This window comes from Neophocaena asiaeorientalis, unplaced genomic scaffold, assembly GCF_003031525.2.
Source record: "Neophocaena asiaeorientalis asiaeorientalis breed wild unplaced genomic scaffold, Neophocaena_asiaeorientalis_V1.1 scaffold413, whole genome shotgun sequence".
In the NCBI taxonomy this organism is placed as follows: domain Eukaryota; kingdom Metazoa; phylum Chordata; class Mammalia; order Artiodactyla; family Phocoenidae; genus Neophocaena; species Neophocaena asiaeorientalis.
Genome location: NW_020172734.1, coordinates 23,716 through 33,775, shown reverse-complemented (window position 1 = coordinate 33,775; position 10,060 = coordinate 23,716). Strand labels below are relative to the sequence as shown.

The following is a 10,060-nucleotide window of genomic DNA, read 5'->3' as shown; positions in this document are numbered from 1 at the left end:
TCACCTGCTTCCTGTTCTACCTATGAATCAGAATAGAGAGGTAGCTAGTATATCTATTCTATAGTTCTTGACTCTTATGAAGTGGTAACTAGCAGTTTTGTTTTAGAATTTTGCTTTCAGAATTTATCCTGAGAGTGGGGCTCACTGAACCTCTCTCATTTCTAAAATCTGTCTGTAGAAATAACTTTTGGTAAAGTAATGCACTACAGTGATTTCAGGTAAGAGAGTAAGAATTTTCTTTTATTTGTTTTTAATATTTTGGGATGTTTCAAGTTTTAGTTGGGTAGAAAGAGAATTAGGGGCAAACAAAAAAGAGGTTGGTTGAGGGATTAAGAGGCAAAGATTGATTGGGCATGCTAGATTTGAAGTGTCTGTTGTACTTTCATGTAGCAACAATAAACAGGCAGATAGCAGTTTCTTAGGAAAGAGACCAAGGCTAGAGAGGCAGTGTGGTGTAGTGTGAAAAATTTTGGACTTTAAATTAAGAGACATGGGCTCTGAGAGGCTATCTTTGTTACTAATGCTGTGTGACTTTGACCAAGTCATTTGACCTCTCTGGGCCTTAGCTTTAAATTGGGAAGGCTCAAGTAGATGATCTCTAGTAAATTTCTGTCTAGCTGTGTGATTCGAAGTGTATTCCTATTGACCGTATTAACTTGAACTCTCTGTTTTTTCAGCATTTAGTATGAAAACCTATGTTTGTCATATTTGTAATATCACCTTTACATCTTTAGAAATGTTCCGGTCCCATATGCAAGGAAGTGAACATCAAATTAAGTAAGTATTTCTTGCCAAAATGCTCCTGTGATACCAAAGACCAGGGCTTCTGTCAAGTACCTTTGCATGTACTTTACAAACTTTCTAGGCATTTATTTCCCTAAGAGTTGATCCTGGGTATGGTTGGTGATATTTGTAACATATTGTATGTTAGTTCCATCTCCCAGGGAGTTCTCTAGCCATGATAGTAACTGACGGAGCTGGCTAACTGGCACTCCTCCTGACCAGACAGCGTTGTCCTTCTTTGGAAAGATGCTAAAGGATCATTCTCAGGCTAACCATATAAATTCAAATAATCCCTGTAATCCCTGGAAGGTTGGCTAGTTCCAGAGATTCAGTGATCCAGTCATCATCCTTCCAATGAGGTATAGTGGTTAAGAAAGAAGGTCTTGTTGTTAGACAGAACTGAATTGGAATACCAGATCTATCTTTCTGCCAAGTATGTAACTTTGGACAGCTCTGACATAAAGTGGTTATAATGAAATATAAAAATATGTGCAAGGTGCCTGACTGGCACATAGTAGGAGCTCAATACACATTTATTCCAATCTGTTTTGTTATTTTAAGGAGGAGAGGATTGAGTGGACAATTGGGGATCGGATAAGTCAGGTAGTGGGACAGTGGGGCACTTAACTATTGTATATTTTTTTTGTTGCTTTTAAAATCAAAGCATACTATTTCGGTTACATTATTTTAGTGGAAAATATTTATATTATTGAGTCTGTATACTAAGTAGCTAAGTTGTCTCACTGACCAAATTAACCTTCATTTAGACTCTTTTTTAAAATCTCAGGGTTCCAGAATAAATAGCTGTCACATTTATAGATCTGTACAGGGAACTAATAATCAAAAGTTTTTTAAAGCAATGTGACATTCAGATCAGACCATCTTTAGGGCATTAAATATTATTGGTCCTTTCCCACACATCCCAACATGCTTTATATTTTTAAGTACTATAGCAGTGTCAAATATGTCTGCTTCTTTGTACCCATATTTCCATTCATCCCAGGCCTGAAAATTTTTTTATGTGTAAAACATTGTGAGGTGCTTAGGAGATATCTGACTATCCCTGCTGCTTCTCTTTGACATACAAAAAGTCACAATTTTTAGCTTTTATATTGAGGTAGGTTTTAAAATTTTGTTTGGGCCTCTGTTGTATTTGTTTTTTCAAACTAATATTTTTGAAAGCAAAGCAAACATTCCAAATAAAATAATCTAGTAACAAGAACTTTCTACTGTCTTATTTGCAGAGAATCCATTGTTACCAATCTAGTGAAGAATCCGAAGAAGCCACCAGACTCTTACCAAGATGAAAGTACAGATTACATCAAAGTACAGAAAACCAGAGGACCAGAACCAAAGACTTATTTCAGAAAGATGCAAGAGACTTCTTTGGAAGCCTGCAGGTACAGAGAAGCAGTTGATTCCAGATCCAGACATAGAATGTTTGAACAAATACTCCCATGTGAGACTTTCTGGACATACCCAGGATCATACAATATTTCACAAACAGTGGAAAACCAGTTACCTCATTGCTTACCAGCTCACTCAAAGAACACATATGACTCTTTCCAAGATGAACTGGAAGATTATATCAAAGTGCAGAAAGCCAGAGGACTAGATCCAAAGACTTGTTTCAGAAAGATAAGCAGGAGCTCTGTGGAAACCCATGGGTACAGAGAAGTTGATTCTGGACCCAGACCAAGAATGTGTGAGCAAAGATTTTCATTTGAGACTTCTCAGAACTCCCAGCGACCATATGGTACTTCACCAGTGGGAAGCCAATTACATCACTCGTTACCAGCTCATTCAAAGAGGTCATATGACTCTTTCCAAGATGAACTTGAGGATTATATCAAAGTGCAGAAAGCCAGAGGACTAGAGCCAAAGACTTGTTTCAGAAATGTAAGCAAGAGCTCTGTGGAAACCCATAAATACAGAGAAATGGTTGATTCCAGACCCAGATATAGAATGTTTGAGCAGAGGCTCCCATTTGAGACTTTCCAGAATTACCCAGTATCATATAGTATTTCACAGGCAGCGGAAAAGCAGTTACCTCATTGCTTACCAACTCATGACAGCAAACAGAGATTAGACTCTATGACCTACTGTCAACCCACCAGAGACTATTTCCCAGAAAAACCAGTACCCCTGAGCCTTAGTCAACAGGAAAATAATTCTGGCCCATACAGTGTAGAATCTGAAGTTTACAAGCACCTCTCCTCAGAAAACAATACCAGTGACCATGAAGCAAGTCATACACGGAAACATCAGAAGAGAAGGCACCTGGAGGAAGGTGAAGAAAAGCCAGAGAAGGAGCAGTCGAAGCATAAAAGGAAAAAGAGTTATGGGGATACAGATCTAGACAAGGACAAGAGCATCCAGAAAAGGAAAAGAGAGGGAGATAAAGTCAGTTCAGGAAAGCTTAAGCATCGAAAAAAGAAAAAAAGACATGGTGTTCCCTCTGAGAAGGAAGAACATAAGCACAAGAAAGAGAAAAAGAAATCTGTTGAAGAAAAGACGGAAGAGGAAATGCTTTGGGATGAGTCTATTCTTGGATTTTGAACTTTTAGCTTTGTTTACCCAGTGAGAAATCGGTTAAGAATAGGGGAATTTAGACAAAGACAGGAACATCCAATGAAGAAAAGGAGAGGTGAACACAGTCAGTGTCAGTCAGTTCAGGAAAGCTTAGTTTTTTGTGTGTAAAAATTGAAATTGAATTGAAAGAAAAGACAAGCCTAAACCTAGTCTCTGAGAAAGAAGAACCTAAGAACATAAGAGAAAAGGAAGCCTGTTGAAGAAAAGACAAAGGTGTCAGTGCTTTAGGATGAGTCTTCTCTTGAATTTTGAACTTTTCAGTTTTGTTCATTAGGTTGAATTGAAGAAATAAGTTGAAGAGTTTGGTTTTGTTAAATTCATGTTATTGAATTGTCCTAAGTGGACAGTTACTTTAACTGCTAACAAAAGCCAAGTGAAATAAGAGTATTCAATATGCCTTTTCCTTAAGTTATTTTTCCTCATTTATTGAAAGAAAAATTACATGTTTCCTGTGTATAAAGTAATTTCCCTTAATGAGGCTGTCTCTGCTTCTATTCTTCAAATTGCTGTGATAGTGAATTACTCACCTGTGGGAGATAATTTATTTTAAATGAATCACCAGGCATTACAGAATCCATCCCTTCTTTGGGTTTGTGTTAGTGTTGGTGGTATTTTATTGTTGTTATTGTGTGTTTGTTTATGTTTCTTGGTTTTCTCCAAGGAAAACGTGTGAAGCGATTTAGACTGATTTTTTGTTTGTTTGTTAAATCTAATTTGCAGCGTATTTTTGTATTTTCTATTTCTGAAAGTGGAAAATGAAACAGTCTATAGTAAACTAAGATGATATATGGTTTTAAAGAGCTCTAAAAAAGTACTGATAAAAATCAGTCTATATTCTGGAAATGTTTATATTATATTAAAGTGTTTTAATTTCTACGTATTGTTTTATGTAAATGATCATTTCCCAGCTTTATATTATCTTACTTTGGGAGTGAGAGGGGAAATAATTAAACAGTTTGCACCTCTGGGGAGATCACACTATAAAGTTTTAATAGTTTCATTTATCCTATATCTAGCTTAGGAAAAGCTGATATTCAGAGTTGAGCTCAGTTTTAAGTTAGAAAAATATGACCAGCTAAATACTTGAAACTGAAAAGGGAAGAATTTATAAGTGGGAGAGGACTGTGAGGAGGAGGTATTACCTTTATTTATTTATTTAAAATTTATTTATTTATTATTTATTTTTGACTGCATTGGGTCTTCGTTGCTGCGTGCGGCTTTCTCTAGTTGTGGCGAGTTGGGGCTACTCTTTGTTGCAGTGCGCAGGCTTCTCCTTGCGGTGGCTTCTCTTGTTGCAGAGCATGGGCTCTAAGCCTGTGGGCTTCAGTAGTTGTGGCATGTGGGCTCAGTAGTTGTGGCTCATGGGCTCTAGAGTGCAGGTTCAGTAGTTGTGGCGCATGGGCTTAGTTGCTCCACGGCATGTGGGATCTTCCCGGACCAGGGCTCGAACCCATGTCCCCTGCATTGGCAGGCAGATTCTTAACCACTGTACTGCTAGGGAAGCCCAGGCATTACCTTTAACTTGTTTCATCTTGATTATGCTTTTTACTCTGGTGCTCCTTATTTTTTATGTTTTATGATAAACACCTCCTGTAAGCATTTGAGCATCATCATGGTATAGTATAAAGAGTCATAGCCTGGGAATCTAAATCCCAGGATTCTGGTCTCAGTTGTACCATCAAGTTGCTGTGTGACCTTGTAGAAATACCATCAAAATCCAAACATGGAGTCATCAGGAATAGGAAAAATAGGCTATAGTATTCCCTTGATGTGTTAATCCTATCAAAAAGCAAATAAATTTAGACGGTGATTTATCTGCACTTAGGCAAGGCATTTAGTGGTTGTTTTTTATTGAGATTTGAATAAAATGGTAAATATTAACTGAAGCATAATACGATTGTTGGGCTTATACCTGGTTGAATGAATAGTCCAAAGGGGAGTTCGATGGTCCTCAAATTAACTTTTCTTCCAGAATACTGTTGGTATAACATTATTGGTGTTACAATATCACTTCCCCTCTTGTTAAAAAACCCATCTGGTGTACTGGTGAAAGGAGAGGGGAAAGAAGAACCAGAGTAGAGCAAATAGAGTGTTAATTGGCCACAAAAATGGCAAATTCTCTTTTCTGAACATGTAAAAAAAAGTAGCATTTTTTTCCACAGGAAGTACAAGATGAGTTCAATTGAATTGTAAGCATTTTTAGAATTGGTAAATTCTTTTGCAGAAGTCCATTTTGCGTTTAAAGCTGGAGCTTAGGAATTCAAACTATATATCGTAAGAATATTCACTAAGATACCAAATTACTATGATCTTTCCAAAATAAATAAATGAATTATTTATTAAAATTAGCTGCACACATCAAAAATTAAAATTTTAGTCAATACTGGGTAAATCATTTAAATTGGTGGTGTGGCAAGTTGGGGGAGGGATAAGGGTGTGGTGTTGACTGCATTCTTGGAGAAGTTATCAGTGACCTCTAGTAAATGGTTTAAAAGATTTTTAGGACAAAACCCTTTTTTTTGCCAAAAATGGGCTTTATCTTAACCCCACCATAAAATAAATTTTCTGTTAACCAGAAAGTATTATTTTCTGCCTGAATCTGGGGACAAGGACTTGGATCCAACTTTAGCACATTTGCTTTGCTTCCAACTTCTGCCTCTGAGCACTTGAAGGTCAGAGTTTATATGGGGTAAATTGTTACAATTTGCAACAAAGACAGATTTATGCCCCTGTCTCACAACTGAGCGTGGTGTGCACGTTTCTTTCTTTAAAAAAGTAAAGTATATACTTCGATGCACTGAAGTGGAGATCAATATTCATAATTATAAGTCATAACTCACAATACAAATTTTCCTTGAATCAGGAATTTTTCCCTAGAAGAGATTTTTCTTAAGGTATATGTTACTTTTATAATTAAAGGAAGGAGGAAAAAAATATATATATATATATATGCAGGGATCCAAAATGATTTCCACTTCTGGAGTTGAGTACTGAATCTAGCAAGATGAATTTAAGAGCGTAAATATTAAATCCACATTTGGCTATGGAAGACAATACAAAAACATGTTTGAGGAGACATAATTTTTAAGATATTACGTGGTAGGGGGGGCAAAAAAAGATACTACATGTGAAAACAATGTTGGGATTTTTATTACATGCTTGTTTTGAAAGACTAATAGGCATATATATATATATAATCACATAGATCTAAGGCAAGTTATCGAGGTCAGTATTCAGACAAGTAAATTAATAGCACTTAGCTTCATAGGTATATCCTCATTTGAATAGAAGGTAGAGGGAAGCAAATTTTGGCTGAATTTAGAAAATAATTTTCAGTAATTGGAGCTATGGAGAAAAATGGAATTGGCTGCTTGGTTTATATGCATGCATTGAACAAATAATAAGAGGTGACTGTTAGCACTGAGCCAGGAAGGAATCTGAGAAAAACATGAAGAACATAAGTTCTGTTCCACAAACAGCTCACATTCTAACAGAGAAAATGGACCAATAAATAGGAAACTGCAATATAAATTTGATAAAAGCTACAATAGGAGTGATGAAGGATGCTGTGGGTAGCAAGGGTAATAAGCTTAATGGGATGGTAAGTGGGTATTCAGGAAAGGCTTCCCAAAGGAAATGACATCTAAGCAGACCTTTTCCTCTCAAAGACTTACTTCTTTGATATACCCACTTAGCTATCTACCAGGTACTTCAAACTTAATTTATCCAAATAGAGTGCCTGCTTCTGCCATTACCAATCATTCATCTCCCAGTTTCCCCCATTTCTATAAAACCTTCATTCAGTTGCTCAAGCCAAAAACCATTTTTGAGCACCTCTTCACTCCTGCATTAGACCATAAGCAATTCCCCTTGATCATATCACCAAAATATCTCTTGTAATGTCCAATTCTCATCTTCACTGTTACCAGTCTCATCTGGGACATCATTATTTCTTGATCAAACTGAGAAAATAGGTTTGTGAGCAACTGAAACATTGAAAGAAGTCATTACAGGCTCTGAATTACAGGTGAGTGGAAAAAAATGCACAGAATCAGCAAGAGATCAAAAAGTGCTCAGGTGAACTAAGCCCTTGAGGACTTCAGAACTATCCAGCATATAGTTTACTCCAGAAGAACAAACCCACATATAAAATGAAAACCACTAGTGTCAGAAATCAAATTCAACAGGGCAGAAACATTGTGGGGAAGGGGAAGGAAAAGTTCAGATAGCAGTGGATGAAGGAAGAGTCTAGAGAAAGCAGATCCCAGGAAGTATTATGACAACAAAGTAAACTTAAATTGGAAGGAATACAAGAGAGAAGAGACTATGGTAAAGATAGTAAGGAAAATAATAGAAAAAAGATAAATTTTTGAAAATTATACAGATTGATAGAATAGGTAACAGACAGCAATGGAGATACAAATTGTTGTAATGGGTGCTGTGTTGTGCTCCCCAGAACTGCCCTCTTACAGTATGGCCTTATCAGGACAGAGGCACTCACTTCCCCTTCTGGGGAATTGGCCTTGTCTGAAGGGAACTGACTCTCCTAAGGTAATGCCTTCTGGGGGCAGCCCACATTGATGGGATAATGTAGGTATACAAAAACCAGGCCACCTGTTTCAATTTTGGGCAACTCTGAAAGACCATGGGATCAGCTGAGTCCTTTGTTGGAACTGTATCACAGTTCAGTTTCTCTACTAATCTCCTGCTTCCTTCACAAGTGTTGTTCTTTTGAACATACCCCTGTAAATTACCTACAAACAAATCTCCCTCTTATTGTCATTTTCCCCCAGAAACTTACCTGAGACAGGAGGTACTGGGAGTAGTCCTAGGGAATAGACTCCATTTTGGAACAGGCTATGAGATTCTGTTATTGGTAGTTGGCAAAATACTGGTAGTAAGTTGTTCCTGGCATGCTGTAGCAGTACAATTTTTAAAATTTTCACAGGTGATAATAGAAAAGAATGCACGTGCAAGTGTAATATCTCAAGCAGTTAAGAGGATTCAGAGAAATAGCCATTATATTGAATTATATGGAATCTGCTGACTTGTTGAGTGACATTGATGCATTGGAGAAAGAAAACAAAAGACTGAGAGAATTAATTACCAAATTAAGGCAAAATGTGAAAGTCAGAAGGCATCCTGGGTAGCAGAGAAAGGGACTTGCATCTCTTCATCTTGAAATCCCACCTCCCCCTGAACCCTCTGAACTTGAAAAGGTAGACCAATTCTAGGATTGCCAGATAAAACAGAATGCTCAGTTAAATTTGAATTTCAAAAAAGCTAATTTTCAGTATAAATATGTCCAGTGAAATATTTGGAACACACACTAAAACAAAATGTCATTGTTTATCTGAAATTCAAATTTAACTGGATGTCCTTGTATTTATTTTTGGTTAAATCCGGCAACCCTATCCATTTCTCCCAATTAATAGCAAGCATTCCCACCTTGCTTCCAGATGATATTTAGCCCTCTGCCTTGCAAAACAACAAGCCCCCTACCCTAGTATCTATCCCCATCACTCCTGCTGGCTACCAGACTGATAACTATGATCAAATCACAACCTGGCCTAAAAAGTGTTGGTCTGATAAGGTAAAAAAGGGCCTAGGTACACTCTAAGGGAAGGAAAGAACTAGGAGAAGGCTTGGTGGGCTTGAGCTCAAAGGCCACATAATTTGTGGCCATACTGTAAGAGGGCTAGGGATTTCCAGCAAGAGCCCCATAGTGCAGGGGTGGTTACAGATAGAGAGTAAAGATAGAGGGAGCAACCCATCAGAGAATGTATAAGAGAATATGCACAGGAAGAGTAGGGTCAGACCTGGAAGACTTTGACAGAGAGGGTTTTATTCATTAACTGTTAGGTAAAAGGGGTCATTGAGGTTTCTAACCAGAAAAAGAAAATGAGAGGAACTTAGACTGGATGGTCTTAAATGAATCTAATATGGTCATAAAAAAAAGAGTGTTAGTGTGAAGCTGGAAAGGTAAACAGGGGAGGAGACCAGATACAGGATCTGTGTGATATCAGGGGCAGGGTGGTATCAGAGAAAACTGGGAGTAAGAGACAGATGAAGAGAGACTGTGAAGTTCTCTTGACAAGACTCTGAAATGCCAGGGCTAGGTCATAGGTGTCTGAGAAATATACGAGTTCAGATGCAGGAAAGTGGGAAAGCAAAGCCCAGCTGCAGACAGGCTAATTTCACAGTGACTGATAGCAAGAAAGTCAAATAAGCATCATGATGTCATTAAAGGAAAGAGGTAGCCTTCAGATTAAAAGAAAGCTTAATTTAATTACAGACCCAAGTTTCTTGGGACCTTTTAATCAAGTCCAAAGAGAATTAAAAACTTTAAGTACATAACAATTGACCCATGAGACTTGGAGTCAGTAAAGTTTCACTCTGCACCTCAATTTAAGACAGGAACTTGGAAAACAGATGTTTGGGAGAAGCAACGACAAATCATACTCTGGAAAGATAGAAAAGGATTCCCCACAGATCTATAAACAAAATAAAATTATTAGCATAACCTCACTAGAGGTTTGCTCCATTTATGTTTTCTTCCATTTGTTTTTATATACTTTTTAGGTATATTGTGGCAAGACACAGGAGGGAGAATTCATAAAATCTTTAATTGTCTCACTGAGGGTAGAACAATGTGTCAGGAAAATCTAACTGTGTTGTATTTCTT

General features: G+C 37.3%; 1 protein-coding gene across 1 annotated transcript; it reads left to right on the top strand.

The window, feature by feature from the left end:
* Positions 1–677: 677 nt before the first annotated feature.
* ZMAT1 (zinc finger matrin-type 1) lies at positions 678–4,251 on the top strand. Its single transcript, XM_024740457.1, has 2 exons — positions 678–777; positions 2,028–4,251. Exons 1-2 carry the CDS (start codon positions 686–688, stop codon positions 3,340–3,342), a joined length of 1,407 nt encoding a protein of 468 aa, XP_024596225.1. The 5' UTR covers positions 678–685; the 3' UTR covers positions 3,343–4,251.
* Positions 4,252–10,060: the final 5,809 nt, after the last annotated feature.

What these genes read in the sequence shown, in the direction of transcription:
- ZMAT1 (XM_024740457.1), top strand. Translation starts at nt 686, where the DNA reads ATGAAAACCTATGTTTGTCATATTTGTAATATCACCTTTACATCTTTA. An exon ending in GGAAGTGAACATCAAATTAA is followed by an intron (nt 778 to 2,027) that starts GTAAGTATTTCT and finishes TCTTATTTGCAG; the next exon opens with AGAATCCATTGTTACCAATC.